The sequence below is a fragment of the Barbatula barbatula genome, assembly GCF_947034865.1.
Source record: "Barbatula barbatula genome assembly, chromosome: 4".
Lineage (NCBI taxonomy): Eukaryota > Metazoa > Chordata > Actinopteri > Cypriniformes > Nemacheilidae > Barbatula > Barbatula barbatula.
In genome coordinates, this window is record NC_136768.1 from 1,195,738 (window position 1) to 1,213,028 (window position 17,291).

General features: G+C 38.2%; 1 protein-coding gene across 1 annotated transcript; it reads left to right on the forward strand.

Annotated features, from left to right (window-relative positions):
• The first annotated feature begins 13,277 nt into the window (after positions 1-13,277).
• Positions 13,278-16,166, forward strand: LOC306892837 (macrophage mannose receptor 1-like). Its single transcript, XM_079454157.1, has 5 exons — positions 13,278-13,299; positions 13,611-13,631; positions 14,206-14,577; positions 14,666-14,995; positions 15,072-16,166. Exons 3-5 carry the CDS (start codon positions 14,265-14,267, stop codon positions 15,428-15,430), a joined length of 1,002 nt encoding a protein of 333 aa, XP_079310283.1. The 5' UTR covers positions 13,278-13,299; positions 13,611-13,631; positions 14,206-14,264; the 3' UTR covers positions 15,431-16,166.
• Positions 16,167-17,291: the final 1,125 nt, after the last annotated feature.

Below are 17,291 nucleotides of genomic sequence, written 5' to 3' on the forward strand. Positions count from 1 at the left end.
AAAAAAAACTATGACAGCACACCCAGGGTGCAATATCGGACACCCGGCTATTTAGAAATGTCAGGGCTGCTGTTCAGTATTCTAAGAAAAACATGAACCTGAATGCTCGGCCAACACAGTGCAAGAATGCCGTCTTACTCAACATGGCAGTAACAAACCGTTCAACGATAAGAGCTCAAATAAAAGAGGTCAGGGGTATTCTGAAGATTTATAAATGCTGATGGATGAGAGATATTTTGTATCATATCACCTGTTGTGCAAAGAACAATCTTGAACTTTCTGAACAAAAGAGATCTTTAAAGGGGAGCAGTAAATGTCACAGGCGTGTAAGCACATGCACTGGATCATTTACATTTAAATTTCAAATAGACCGCAAATCTGCAGAAAACGCAGACACCTTTTTAAAATGCACGATGATGTTTGCGCATCAATCGTAATTGGTGAAAGTTTCATGGATTCTGTAAAATTAGATCAAACAGTCTTATTTACATTTTGTCACAATGTAATTACGTCCATCGCTATTCTGCGATTGTGCAACGTGACTAACGTTACAATGGAGGAAAGTTTTCAACCTCTGGCCGCCGGAAAGTTTCCACCCACATGTTTTAATTAAATTTCTCGAGCCTGCAGTGGAACTTATGTATGCATCGAGCTACTCTAGTCATTCAAGTGAAAGGAAGGCACTAATGAAAGACATGAAAACAAGAAAACATGACATTTGCTTTGTGAGTGATGCGGCTGCCCTACTTCCATATTAATATATAAATATGCAAATGCAGGGCTTGAAGTCACTAATTAGTTGTATAAAAATATGAATTTGTTAATAAACATTGTTTATGGTTTTCCTCTCTGTGTCTTGATTTCTAAGCTTAGGTTATAGGGAACACACAACCCGTTCTGAATAGACCCCAAGATGGATTTTCTTTTATACTTTTGCAAATTGTTATGTATGGTACATGGCTACCCTAAAAATATGAAGCTGGAAAGAGTTGAAACTTACAATCAAACATCATGTTGAAAAGTTATTGGTTAATCTGTGCTTTCTGCTTCTGAATATTTGCCTAGCTGGGGCTGAGAGAGTGGAACTCCACAAAATGATGAGAGAAGATTTAGATCTATTGTAAGTTGTGCAAAGTTCTTAGTATCCAGCAGACAAACCACCGAAACACTAAAACCACCACATATTTAAAGATAAGATACAGTTTCCACCACAAGGCATAAAACTTAGGGTCGCAAACAAACCGTTCAAATAAAGCAGTAAACACAAAACAATGAATAGTCAAATGTGCTTACGGCCAAATCACTCTGGGTCGGTATAATCTCTCAAATAAAACGGAAATAAATAAACAAAATAAATCTCATAAGATGGAACTTTGAAAAGGTTTCGTTTCAAAACCAAGAGACAAAATACAAATACTTTTACTGCGAAGAAGTGTTGAAGCAAAAAGGATATTATTATGGTAACAATATGGCAAGCAAGCATTAAGAATATGCTCAATTATTCCCCCACAATTATGCTAATTATCATATTTAGTGGAAATTGTGGTTCACAGTCTGAAATACATAATCAGTGGGTTAAGGATAATCATGTAAATTGTGAACAATTAAAGCGGCTCGGACTTAACGCATATTAGCATGGTCGCAACACAGCACTACCGTAACCTTCAAGTTGTGCATCATTAGCATCTTGCAGGTCAGTCACCTTAACTGTGCAGGATTTGTTTAGGAACTTCAGGAGCTTTCAAAGTATTAACAAACAGCTCTTTATTAGTCACGGTGTGAAACAAGTTATTTAAAAGATTTCGCATTATTGTAGAGTTTGCAAAAGGATAATGATCAGTGTTACCTGTAAGATGAAGCGAACCCAGCGGATAAATCTGCTCCAAAGCACTTTTGGTGATATCCACAAATGAACATTTTCTGCAGTCGTTGTCTCATCTTTCAGGACAAATTAAATATATTGGGAGTGAACTGTTCAGAGAGAAGTCCACAAACAAAACAACTGAATGGTCAAATATGATTATATAACATTGATTAAAAATATAATCACAAATCCAAACTTTCACACGACGCACATGCTCAGTCTTTGAACGAAGGCTTTGTCCATCAAGTGTCAATGAATGGAAGGCCCAACACCCAACTTAATCAATATTTGTAGGCTTGATCAAACCTGACAAATGATTTTAAAAAGGGCCTACTCCTCAAAATGGTTTTATCATAAAGCAAATAAATGCATTATGGAATAAGCGAGTGAGTAAAGAGAAGATGGGGTCTGAATCATCAGGTTTTCTACTTTGTAAAGCTTGGACACCCAGTACAGAATAAAAGTCTGACTCAGCACCACAGCAAGGTTAACAGATTTTCACCCTTTTCTTATGAGAAAACTACAAACCCCGAATGAGCTTTTCTACCTGTACATGATCTCGTTATAACGTTTTAATTTAATCCAAAATAGTGCTGAGATTGGAGTCGAGCTTGGTCCGAGATCTGTGGAGTTCTCTCAAAACAGAACCTGGCACACTTTCCCACTTGGAGAATCGAACTTGACGTAACTGTAAACAGATTGTACTGCTACACAACCTACCCAAGCAAACCAAACTTTTATAAGCCTTCTAGTTTTGACAAGTCATTGTTTCCTTGTTGGCCGTTTCTCAATTCCAAGAACGCAAAGAACAGACTTGTGTCCTCCTGGAGATCGGTCTTGCGAGGTATCCTCGGAAGATTGAACTTGGATGGACACGCCGCAGTGACTTCTGAGACTTCAAACGGATTCCTCACACACGAAAGGCAGCATTCGATGCATCCGTGATATCGGGAACACATCCGGGTACTTTCATGCGCTCTCTGTTCTTGCGTTCTTGACTATTGGAACGGGACGGAACGTTGACGGATATTGATGATGTAGAGCAAGAACACAAGGACACAACACCGTTGAAGAACGCATATTGAGAAACGGCCATTGTGTTCTGAGCTTAATTGAACATTTATATCATTAGACGACTATAACTAGAGTTCATCATTTTATGTGAGTGTTGAAAACTGTTATCACATGTCTCTTACTCATCTAAACTCATTCACATCTTCTGAAAATCCCGGAGATGTGTCAGGCTAAATGGAGGAGTGCCACTTTCCTCATTCACCCCGCTGAGGCTGCAGGGCTCCTTTAACATTCTGATGAGGGACATCTATTAAATGTCACACTGCTAGACAAAGAACCACAGGCTCAGACTCTTAACACCAGGCTGCAGACAGAGCGAGACAGTTAGCAGAGTCCCCAAAAGGAATTTCATAGGTATGAGTCAGTAGGAGTATGATTCAGAAAAGGACCAAAAGCGCAACCTTTCACAAGGGGAGTGTTTATGACGGGAACATGACAGCTTAAGAAAGCCCACCCAAAGAACCTTTTAACTGAAACCGGCAAAACAGTTTATTTCACATTTAGAGAATACCACACACAAAAGCTTGTCATTGATTTTATTATTCCCAAATTACAAAACAAAAGCAACATTTTCAAACAAACCTACAGAAGCACCAGATGAACAAAATAGTCCAGCAATCTACCAGAATAAATATTCCGCTTTTCTGAATATTTAGGGAACATTAATGTCTACGGTGGTTACGGTCCCGTGCAAATGCAATCTGGTCTCTCATTGCTAGTCTGTTTATTTGTGATACAGGAGCATGCGGCGAAGGTACCCACAAAATCTAATTGCGTCTCCCAAGAGGACAAAGCCTTGTTTTCTTTTGGAAAGATTTGCGGGTGCCAGCGAGAGGTATTTACACGTCATTCTAAACTTCATGCTTTTACACACATCCAAATTGGGATGCCCATTCCATTTAAACTGTGAAATGATGAGAAGTTAAGCACTGCACTTCTAGAAAAAAGGCTGGGAAATTAAACTTCCACTGCAGGTTTGACCGATTCCGGATGACTCTTGGTAGGAGTAACAGAATCTTATATCGGTACCGTACAAGCCATATTGCCATGGCAACAGGAGCCCTTTAGGAGGGGTGTGGGCATGCACGCAGCGGGGAGAAGCAGGGGACTGCAGATTTCACAACCTAATTTTTCCTTCTCTTCTTTAGTCATTAACTTTCCTTCAGTTGCTTCTTGTTAAAGCTACAAATGCGTCGGTTCTCCATCATTCTTGTGTGAACGTGGCCAGAATGTCTTAAGACATTTGGGTGTCTGTTTTGTACTTTAGTATAAAAATGGTCAGTTGTTGTTATATGCTGAGGGCTGTAAGGCATCGAAATAATTCAATGAGTGTGAAATTTCTGCTTCTCTGTGTCTTTCTGTTGCAGATTGGTGGAAAACGTTGCATGCTCTTTGCTGCACCACACATTTCTTGCATTGCTCGTCTTCCTGAAAATTGCTTTATCGACTGTCATCCCCAACAGTTTGCTCTATCAAATAAGCCTTCGAGACAAGATGTTAGCAAAGGCAATCGCTCAAGTTCTCATGCAGGATTAGTGAAAGTCAGTATTAGCCGTGCCAACGCTGATCTCGCAATAAAGGTTTGAATTAGCAAGTCATACATGATAAACTAGGTTCTTACACAAATTGCAATTTAAACCATTTTTGAAATACATAATGTATAGGATCCTAAGAAAGATCAAGAATCGAAGGCTAATGGGACTTTTTCTGGATTAATTTAGCACTTCACTGAGCCACAGTATAGCTTCTCAGGGCTTTCGGCCAAAGATAATAACAATGATTTATGCAACCTGTACAGCACTGAAGCAAATACGTTAGTTTACTTCACGAGCCTATTAGGAAAAGCACAACATGAACCATTACAGCTTACAACAACAATAAGAAAGGATAACTCAACCTGACCAATTTATGTCATTGAAAACGGCTCAGTCATCATTGAATTATAATAGAAGGACTCTTCATTTCAAAGCACGACCGTCTGTATACAGTACTGTCATGGTCCGGTCTTTAGTCCAGATTTATACCTCTCATTGGACACACATACAGCTGTCCATCCCCAACGCCACAGACATGATTGTGACTATGAGATCCATTATTCATCAGCACCGGAGAGAAGCAGCATATCGCTGCCAGGGAATATTGATACAGTTTTATTATGGAGGCCGTTCACGCAATAGCATTTCTGCCGAAGCGTGCTTGTTATTTTAAACGGCACATATTACGTCGGCTTTTGGGGATTCTCTTGGCAAACCGTGATCAGACGCATGACGGAATTCCTAAGGAAACATTGTGCAAGGGACAATGCAGGGAATGCTAAATGCATGTTGGAGGAAATAGAGGATAATGCAAATGGACTATTTAGGGATGATGACATTTTATTGGATACCCTTAGGATAGAGGAGGTGGCTGCTTGGTTTGTGTCATGACAGAAAGACAAAGTGAGCACTCTGGGCTGGTGGGGACTGCGTTTATGCCCCTGAGGAAGTCTGGAGGGTCTAGACAAAGCAGCAAAAAAAAATGCGAGAGAAAAAAGTACAAACCTTTTGAGATTTTAATGTAATATGCCTTCCGTGATGCAAGTATACCGTTATGGATAGAATGAGAACTGCAAAGTGGCACAAAAGGATTGAATTTGAAGGATTGCAACAATTAATGCAATGCACCGCGTTCTACATCATGCATGAAGATACTGCATCCAACACACATTGCCATTGTTTATAAATATGGCAAAAAAGGGCCGTCAGAACTGATAAGGGCTTACTGCTATTAAGCTTTACAGGTCCCATTGGTCATTGGTCTACCTCAAGACTCTTTAAATTTCTTTATTTTGAGTGGCTGTGAGTTTAATTTACCGTCTTCACCCTCGACTTCACCCGAGCAAAGGCTGGCTAACCAGAGAATAAGGCAAGAGCCAGGAGTGGATGTAATGAAAGGTACGGCTTACGAGAGGATTTCTTTTGCCAAGATAAAATCCTGCCTTTAGAGTGTTTGCCAATAGGAGGTGGGAGAATCACTGGATCAATTAAAAGTCTAGCCTTGACAGTTATGGAGGAGAAAAACGCCGCTCACTCGGGCATAAACGCTGCTTTTAACAGTTCTCATGGAGATGCACTAGAGGACTTCTAATCGGACGTGACCTAGCAGCAACCTTCTGAGGAGGAGGAGAAACCCAACTGTGCTTTTATCAGAGCCAGACATCAACATTCTGAGAGAAAAACAGCCAATCAATACACACAACAACAACACGAGCACGGTTAAAAGTTACAGTATAATGCACATCAATGACGTCAATGAATAATACCTATAAAACCAATAGACTGGAAGAACACATGCTACTTTTAGATACTCCTCGACCTACTTCTGTATACAGTTTGGACAAATCAAGGAATATTCTCTATAGTTAAAACTAGTAGATAAAGACAGAATACAGGTTCATCAAAACGAGATTAACACCGAGGTAATAACATCTAGACTGAAAGTTCAATACTAAGATTTGTAACTTGACATGCTTCAAAGGGGAAGGTTGAAGTGAGCCGTTGGTTACAATTCACAACCTCACCGATGGATGGCACTAAATATCATAGACTGGACCTTTACATTCTGCATCTGAGTGAACTGCAAGTGCACAATGCCTAAATGATAGATTACAGTCCTTTTAAACCCTTCACTGGTCCTTCATTCTCCCCGCCCCGTGGTGCCATAATCCTCAAATTCATGTGGCAAACAAACGTCTCATTTTCACACACTGGCCTCTTTTAGCCTCTGGTTGATAAACAAGTCAGATAATTTATATAACGGTGCTTTCCATATCACAGAAGCAGACCTCAGAGGCATGGCGTACAGAAAGCCGTCTTCAAGGAAAGCGCGTGCTGTTATGACGAGTGAGACGGGAGCGGTCGGGCAGCAGTAATGGAGATCGTGGTCACAGATATGAATGTAGAGATGCAAAATTAATGGGGTCCTGTTGACACAGAGTTCTTTTGTTAGTGTCTAAACTGTGACAGCTCGCTGTGCTTTTGCTCTTTTGCATGCTAACCTATCACAGTCTTAGTATCTAGGTCTACTTAATGCTTGTTTTCTTCCGGACATCACTGGCAATTTATAAGTGTAACATGCTGAACAATCTCTTCACACTAGAGACACTGAGATTCATTGGTACGCCACTAATGTTGTATTTTGCAATTCTTCGACTAGCTAACTTTTTTCTGCGTCAAGGTTGGAAGAGAACGAACAAAGCAATAGAAATGAGATTTATTTACCTCCATTTATAGTCAAGAAAGATGGTGTTTGAGCTCCACTACGTTCAGAAAGTAACCCCGGGCATCGAGGAAAAGGCGAGGAAGGGTCCTAATCTTTCCTCCACACACAAACAGGGCATGCCAAGCTCACTGTCAGAGTACCGCGGTAGAGAATAAACAAGAGGAGCACCAGTGGCGCTGCTGCAGGCCTCTTTTCCATCATGTAGTGCTTCCTCTAATGAGGGAAAGCTGCTCAAATGTGCTTCTTTAAATTCAGCTTCAGTCTCCGGCACATTCACACCCAGCTGGACACAACGCATCTCATAACCTGGTTAGGGAGGAAACTACAGGAAGCTTGAAGACAAACAAACACACTGAAATATCAGCTCTGTTTCAAAAGACTGTTTGTTGTTCGGCTTTGTTTGTTAGCTAAAATATTCTTAAACGGAAAGTAAGTGGAGCTTACTGGCTCACAGTAAATATTATTCTTTGAGCCGTTTTATCATTTACAACACAACAATCTTAAGTCACAAAAAAAACAAGTCTTACAGAACTAAATGCACAGCTCGCCAAACGTAGGTATCATTCAGGTACATAGTACAAACGCTAGCGAGGCTTGCCTTACCATGAATAATAAAGAAAATGATGCAAAAACAAATTGTGTTAGTTAAGGCCTTCCTAATGGTACAAATTATTTACGAAAAAGCTACTTTAATGGATTCCGTCTGTGCATTAAGCAGTTTGCGCCGAACTAATTGCAGAAAAAGGATTGCAATACAGCCCTGTAAGCAAAAAAAATGTGCGCACAGCAGTGAAAGCTTGGCATGAGAGTTTGGAATGAAAGAGGAATGTTTGCAGGTATCGCCAGGGGTCTCGTCTTTGGAAGCCACTGGAAATCAATTTGTACATGAGGGGTCACATGAGGTTAAGCTTCAAAGAGATGTACGATTTCAAAAGACCCCACAACAGTTCACAGAAACACAGAATCTTGCGTAAACTCTCTCTCAGATATGACAACACACACAAAAACGTGGCATCCTCACATGAAATAGAGATGCACTCAAGTTCCATTCTCATCCGTCAGAGGACATAGGTTTGAAAAATGCATGAAGCGGGCATACGGTTTTCCGTGAGGCTGTTGAGATCCAAAGGAATGCTGAAGCATCTTATGGTAAACTGCTCGTTTTGCTGTCGCTGTAAAGATGCGACGAACCTTCTGTGTAAGAAGCAGCTTTTGTCTCGTGTAAAAAATGGTGGAATTAACAGATCTGTAATGCTCCTCTGAGGATTTCGTGCTACGGAGTGATTTCAGATGTGCTAGTTTTTATCACAAACCGTGTTGCTAAGCGCAGACTTGTCAATTGTGTTTGTATCTCATCTCAAGTGTCTCTGGAGAGAATCTCAACAGAGTCACTTGAACAATACACATCAGACATGCCGTTTAAAACCTTCCGTAATAACCTTCAGGATCAGATACTAAGGTATATGAAGTCATGGCAGCATGACAAAAAATTTGAGATAATAGTGAGGAGATGCCTCCTTTTAATCTATCGATTATAGCACATCAAATCTATTCTTTCACGTCTATAGCAAACAGACACTTAAAGAATGTGTGAAAATAAGTCAACGCAAATTCAGTCTTTGTGGTTCCACCTTTAAGAACACAATTATTACTTTAATACTCATGTAGAATACATATGAAACATTTTTTTCATCCGGCTTTTAATAATACTTTTTTGCATAGACCACACAATGGCCAACGCAAAGTTTCAGCTTCTTTAACATCACCAAAATCACCCATGCAGTCCCAACTCATGACTTAAATTTTGTGACTATACTCGACATACTGCAACTTAGCGTGTGGTGAAAAGAAGGGCTCTAGGACAACAAAACTTTACAAGTCAACAATATAGTCATTAAGCTCTTACAGTCAAAATAATTTGGAATACAAAAGCAGAATGTTAGGTCTATAAAAAAAGACCGCAGGAAGGAGGAGAGTTCTTCCTCCATCACCCGTGACCCACATAATACCAGATGACCCCTTTCCACCCAGTCACATAAAACTCCTCGCACATTCAAAGAATTAAGATTTCATGAGCTGTCATGCATCATCACTACAGTGTTTGGATAGAAATGCATATGATAGATAAAAAGCAAGAAGTCTGTGAGTTCAGAAGATCCTCGTCCTGACAAACAGACAAGCATGTGCCTTGCTAATGCTCAACCATAAAACTTCAAAATGTCCATGGCAGAACTATTTATAATAACAAGCACAGCTCTCTCCATCAGCAACAGTCGGAAAGACTCATCTGCTCTGAATGTGCAGCATGCGCGTGTTGAAATGTCACTGGTAATGGACATTTTCAATTTTTAAAGGACTTCTTTTGCACTGACATTTAAAGGCATGGAAACTGAGATGAGACAGCCTGTGGGCAACGGCGGCGCAGGCACGGTTTAGCGTTTTAATTGCAAATTCAATAGCGACAGGGTTCAATTTTGGATCAATTACTAATGCAGAATATTTGGTGCTGCCATATCTCCGAGGAAAACTGCATTCTGGTTTTCTAGACGCTCTCTATTGAACAGCACAGTCGAAACAGCGTGTTGCTCACAATACTCCCATTTAAAAAAGCAACGCACCACAGTAGCAAGAACCTCATTCGGCTAAAAAACTAGTTGAAATTGTAAGAGTTGTTTGGGATTTCATAATTTAAGGTGTTTCTTGCAACCAATGGTGTTGGTGTAAAAAAGCAGAAAGTTTTCCAAACCGCTGTGTTGCTTTAGCACCTGACAGGACACCGGGGCACTTTATTCATTATAGCAAGTAGCACTAATGAACGATGAGGCTGTGTGAGCAGGAATAAGGTCAGCCTCGGCTGAAAGCACGGATGGAGAAAACTTCTCCCTTTGGGCATTTAAAAAGAATGCTGAAATGCTGTTAATGACATTACATTCCAGCGGGGGGCGCTGTGTGACAAATGAGCATACCAGGGGTTTGAATGCATTTTTTTGACCCATTACTGTCAAAGAGTAAGAGTAACACATTACAGTAAACGGTCAAATAGAATACTCACACATCGCCATTTTAAGACTTCTAATGACAGATCGTATCACAAAACAAACTACAGCGATAAATTGGCATCAATGTGGGCGGCAGTATTGTGTATGAAAGCATAAACCAAGGAGTGTGTTTGAGAGAGTGACAGAGAATGAGCGTGTGCCATAACCTGTGTCTGCTGGGACATGAGGCAACTATTGTGTAATGGTCACACAACACATATCCACTCAGATTCAAGGACCAGGAATAACTGTTATATAGTGTAAAATAAGAGTTAGAGTCAACAATGTTCAGATGTCACTACTGCTGGGAGAGCTATGTCATCGTATATAGAAGGAAGGAGAAGGATTGGAGGCGAAGGTCAGATGTGAACAGAGGTCATTTTATGTGAGCCTGTGGATTATTGTAAATTGACCAGGTTGCTACAGACACCAGGGGCAATGATAGCATATCAGACGTTATGACATTTTGTAAAGTTTCAATTCAATATTTTAATTCAAATGTTATATATCTGAATTGCCAACTTTTTGCCGCAACTGATCGCAGCAGATGGACTGGACACATCAGTGGTTAATATCAGCATCTGATTCAACATCTTCTAAGCCTTGATTCCTCACATAGACCATTACTTTAACACTCACCTTCACCGTGCACAAGCAGTTGTTCTTTCCCAGGTTCACCCTGTTCTTCTTTATCCTTTAGCCTTTATGCTTCGTCGAATTGTGACCTTAGTTGAATTCCTTGAAGAAAATAAAAATGCTCCATTTCATTAACCTGAATTAACTTTGTAGTTTTTTTCAATTTTGGACACATACCTGGCCAACTGAATTGATGCAGTAGAATCTAGTACCACATCATTTGTAAGGGGCAAACAGGGAGGCTTTTTATTAACTGATTGGAGGCATTTGTGCGTGTAGTTCAAATCTACAGAACAGAAAACACACACTACAGTGACATCACACCGGTGATTTAAATGGGCACAGATGTGTGTCCGCCTGAGCAGAAAGCGTTGACCAATGAAGGGTATGATAAACAGTACTCCATGTAGTGTAAATTCATCATATTCTATGTATACAAAGAACGTCAATACTATAAATAACATAAATACTGCAGAAAGAGTCAAACCAGTGCGTTAGCAATGGCCTAACATTAAAACGAAAGCGTAAAGTACATTAATACCTTGTGCCATCCGTGCCTTTAATATTTAACATTTCTAAAATATCTAACATTAGTAAAAACGGACACTTCTTTATCCTGGCAAAATGAATGGCATACGACATAAACGCATGTCATGTTTGTCTCATGAACGTGTTATTTTTCGTTATTACCCGTGAAATATAACATGTTCTTTAATAAACCGAGGCAATATGTCATTATTGTGGTAAAGTGATGAGCATACTGTAACCAAATGGATGCACACAACTTGAAATCTAAGTTAGAAATCCAAAATAGTCGCCCATAAACTTTCTTTCAAGCTGTGTTTTGAAACAGCCTTGGGAAGAAGCAGACGTGCCTAATTTATCTAGAAAAGAAATTCACACTAGGCTACATTACAAACGTACGCGCTTGACCATAATTCATATCATTTTAATGCATATAGCATTATGCTAATTTAAAGGTTTTAGTCGAATGAATATGTAAAAAACATCCGTATTTTCAGATCTGCTAGTGTCATTTATGTTGCTGGTTCACACAAAGGCTTTATTAATATTCTCAATTCTTAGTGTTTAATTATCCGTTTATCTTTACTTGTCTTTCCCATAAAGAATATAAAACAATTATCTATTTATCCACAATATAGTCTTGAGGCTATTCTATACATTGTATTTTTAAAAGACGCTCCCGATCCACACTGTCATCTTTTTTATTTACAAATGTCTCTGCTGCTCCTCAGAACAGATGAATCTTTTATAAGAAATATCTGCTGGCTTCACTTCTAATATAATGTTCAGCAGTGTTGTTACCTCGAGCTTTCGCTGGAACATTCATTTTGCTGAAACTGTTGAGGCCTTTGGCTCTTTGCATATCAAAACAAGGAAGCAACCTGTTTGTGTTTTCCCATCAGAGAATACAAAGGACTTTCTGTATCTATATTAATACACCAAGTTGCAGCTTTTTCCACTTTGCATTGTGCCTAAGAACATCCCTAACCTGGGGCGAAATTGGTTCTGGCCTCTTGTCTGGCCTCTAAAAACACATGTTGGGGTCCAACTGTGAATGACACCAGTTCCCGTCTCTTAAAAATAATATTATTTTGTCAATCGGGGCCCAGAGTATTCTAAGAAAGTCCATATAATTATTTTAATATTATGAAGTGAAACCCATCGAATAATGTTTCTTCTTCATAGCGTCTGGCATTTCCATATATGCAAACTTGTTGGATTTAATGAAGACAGACGTCATGTCTTTCATGAAAGAAAGAACAGATAACAGTCAAACAACAAACAAATGTTACATCCATGAAACAAAGAACCATTCAGATGCATTAAAGTCACACACTGGTACCACCTGAAATATTTCTTTTGGAAGCATAAACACAAAATAATAATTTGTTGAATTTGTGAGATCAAAACCTTGAATCAGTCAGAGATGTAATAAAGGGAGACGAAATATTTCTAAAGTTTGAAGGTTGTTTAGAGATAAAGGGAGGACTTTTAAAGTTACTTTAATATGTATTTATATGTAACATTTCATTTCACAACATGATGATAGAGAAAAGAGTAAAACAGACACATGACATCAATGTGTATACAAACATAGCAAGAAAGAATAAAACAGGAGGAGAGTCATTCTCTGGATGGGCCTTAAACAGACACGACTTTGAACTTTACACCATCTCTTATCTCCATTAAATCATCTGAATAGAACATTCACATCCTCATGTACCACCTGCACACATTTACATGAAAACCAACATCAAGCGTTTAGTGTTTTTCCCAAAAGATAAGATGGAAGTCACACCTATGCTTACTGTGAATTTGCCTGTGTGTCCCTCCCGGCCCGTCATAAAAGAATGACATCAGTCCTTCATGTGTTCAATAACAGAAGAGTTATCTGCTCAGCAGGTAAGATGGGTTTCTGTTTAATGATTAACCTTTTTATTGAACATGTTAGGAAAATAATACTGCTTATTGTTTATTTGTCTTTGTTTCATTCCATTGATTATCATATATGGTATATCATTTGGATAAAAGCGTCTGCTAAATGACTAAATGTAATGTAAATGTAAATATAGCCCTGTGAGTGATATTGTAGTCAGACTCTGGGTTTATTTGCCATAATTTGAAGTAAATGAGTTTGACTTAAGGTGAATTAACCCCATATAAAAATACACTTTTATCTGTAATCCTGATGATCAATCTCTTCCATGAAACAGCATCAGATCCAAAAAAGACAAGTAAGAGACAAAAGCATCCACATCAGTCTTGTTTTAAACACACCGGGCATTATTATGGCATTTCTCTCAGTACTGATGCTTCTGTGCGGTGAGTTTAAACTTCTGATTCAATCTCATTCAAACACATTCAGCCTTTGTTTTAAGTGCTAAAGTCTGATGCCATTTCAACCAGTTTCATTTGACCTTGTTGTGCTAGCAAATGTAAAGATTCATTGAAAATGCAAACATGAATTCAAAACAATAATAACATTTTGACATATACAACACAAGTTGGCTTTGTTAAGGTTTTCTGTGTAATAAAAGCATCATAGAGTTTGCTTTGGTTTAACGCAGAACTACATGACTTCATTATTTATGTTTTGAGTTGAAACTGAACAGAAATTGAAGAACTTTAAAGTGTATTTATCCAAATGATGTCTGTGTGATATTCTTGAAGGTTTATTTAGGGTTTTCATGTATAGTGTATCTAATGAAATATTTTGTCAAACCATAACCTACTTTTAAAAAGAAGAAATTATTTTTTTCAGTCAAAATGAAGTCAATATTGTGTCAATATTTTTTGATATTTTTTCAGCTTTTCCGCTGTCAGATGCTGCGGGTCGACTGAGAGAATTCCATCTTTCAAATTCTACAATGTATATCAGTGAAGCTCTGAATTACTGCAAAAAAACCTACACTGACATAGTCACAGTTTATGATCATGAAGACAACGAAAAGCTAAAAGAACTTGTAGAAAGAAATGACTTAGGTGCTCCATCTGCCATCATTGGTGCTCATTCAAATGACACAAAAAACACCAGTAAATGGTCAAATGGTGATGACGTCACATTCACTCCATTCACTGAGAATTGTACTACTGGAATATGTGGAGCTGTCATGAAAACTGCAGGATCATGGGAACTTCTGCCATACAATGAGACGAAATACTTCATGTGTTATAATGAAGGTAAATCATCACTGTGTTGTTTCTGTCTGACACGTATCTTAATACAATCATGACAATAAATGAACAGTTTATTTCTTCATTTATACAGGTGTTGACCGAGCATCACATAACTACAGTTTAATCCCTCTAAACAAAACCTGGACTGAAGCTCAGCTGTACTGTAGAGAGAATCACACAGATTTAGTCAGTATCACAAATGAGAAGGAAAATGAGCGAATAAAGAATGAGACAAGAGACAGCAAGTTTCCTTTCTGGATCGGCCTCCTGTATGATTACATTGAATGGTTTGATGGAGGAAAATCTGCTTACAGAGACAAGTATGAAGGAGGAAATGGAGATTGGACAATACGCGTGGTTGGAATACTTAATGGATGGAAAAAAATAAATTCTCTAAGTCAATACCGCGTTCTATGCTACAGTAGGTTAAGACAATACTTGCTATATATGCTGCCTTTGATCATTTACCTCATTCGATTTGTATGTTTTTTTGTCAGAAAGCTTCATTCACGTGAGCCCTGATAACATGACCTGGGAACAAGCTCTGGATTACTGCAATGCTTCTGGTCTACTGCGCATCGAGTCTAGAGACGATCAGATAGAAACAGAGCGAGAATTACGACGACAGAAGATTTCTGGACCGTTGTGGATTGGACTTCGACAGAGTCGACTCTTTGGTTTCTGGATCTGGGTGAATGGACTTCATGTGGGACCCTGGACTAACTGGAAAGGAGGACGTCAACCTGAACATCAGATCTCTCATCACTGTGGTGCCATGGAGAAGGTGGACGGCACATTCAAGTGGACTGATAAAGACTGCAGATCTAAGTTCAGAGTTTTATGTGAGCTGAAATAATACATCACTCAGTTAACACAAAACCTTCTTTCCATGTTCTTCTGTTTATCCTGTGTTGATCTAACATTTGTATTATAAGTCTCATTGATTTATCAAATGTCAGTCTGCATCTGTCACTCATTCACTACAGAGATATAAGTATATTTATTCTGAAAGAGAGGTAACTGGATCATGATATGAGTTTCTTAAAAGTATGTGTGTAATTCTGACTTCAAACATATAGACATATACCCATGTTGCATTTCTTTTATGATTTGTAATAGATTATATGAATTTACATTTTCATCTTTTTACTTATTTTCATTTTATAAATTGTCTTATGCTGTGGGCTGTGTTATCGTCATGAGTTCATATAGTTTGTCTTTATCTCAGCTGTATCTACATCTGTATCTTTTCACCGTTGTTTTACACAATAAAAACGATTCGTGAAACAGATCAGTTAATTCTATCATCATTTTCTGTCCTGTAAAAAATGTTGGGTTGTTTCAACTCATGCTTGAGCAACAACCCAGAATAGATTCATGTAAATCCAACGGTTGGGTTTGTTGATATTTTACTCACCAATGATCCACCAGTGATGGATCTGACTTTTACCAGTATCATGTTTTCAATTAAACCCAAAAAATACATTCACCGTTGAGTTATGACATAAAAACCAATGTTTTAAAATGAACATTTACATATAAACATAAATGTTAAAGCTTAAGAAAGATAATAAAAAAACAGTTGTGTCTATATTTATTATTATTTGATGAAATTATGAAGACTTCCATGGGTGCAAATAAAGAAATTTGTTAAATAAAACATTGGTATAAAAAAGTTCAGCTAGATCTTGATAAGGAACTTTTTTAATAAACTGTGTATTTTTCATTTGAATGAATGATAATTTTTTTCTCAAAGCACAAAAAATGAATTCAACCAATCATATTCATCAAGGGGTGGGAGGATTCAAGTCAATGCATTTAATATCTTTAAGGAGGTGTAGTTAAATATGATGAAGCGTTACCTTTAAAAATGATGTTGTTCCTTCATCACATGCACCTTTTCCACATATGCAAACTGTGTAGACGGATTTAAAGACCACAGGCATCACGTACTCTATGAAAGAAAGAAAGAACTGATAACAGTCAAAAGATGTTACATACAGGAAACAAAGAATTCACAATAAACCATTTAGATTCATTCATTTCAAATGCATTAAAATCAACAGCCATTGTAAATAGACGCAATTCTTTGACAGCAGCATTTTGAAATAAAAAAAACCTGTGAGATTATGACACATGAAGGATGACATCTACAGCAGAAGCAGGACCAGTTTCAAATACTAAAATCGAACTTCCTTGAATCATTCCGTATGAATATAAAGCCTGGTTTAGACAATGAAAACCATAGTTTTCACATACCTGTGATTGATAACCTTATTGTGTAATGTGTTTATTAAACACGACACGTGCTTTTAGTTTGTGTGTTCATGGGAAGAGTAAAACCCGGCTCGGCCGAGTGAAGCCTACAGTACTCCAAACCTTGCTAAATATTAACAAAAAAACACTGTCAGAGATGTACAGTAATAAAGACAGCTGAAAGTATTGCTTTTAACATGATTTAAAATGATTAAAGCACATTTATTTCTTTGATGTATAAAATAAAAGCTGCAAAATGTTGCGTCAAAAGGTTCACGGATTCTGATGTTGGATGTTATCAGGAGTTTGTTAAAGTAGAAAACGCTCCTGTCAAAGTGAAAAGGATAAACAAGCAAACATTTGAACATTCTACACTGTGGAGCACAAACACATTCACAGGAAAAAATATACAGCACTACAATGAGATGTTTTGATGATAATAAATAAAAACATTCATCAAG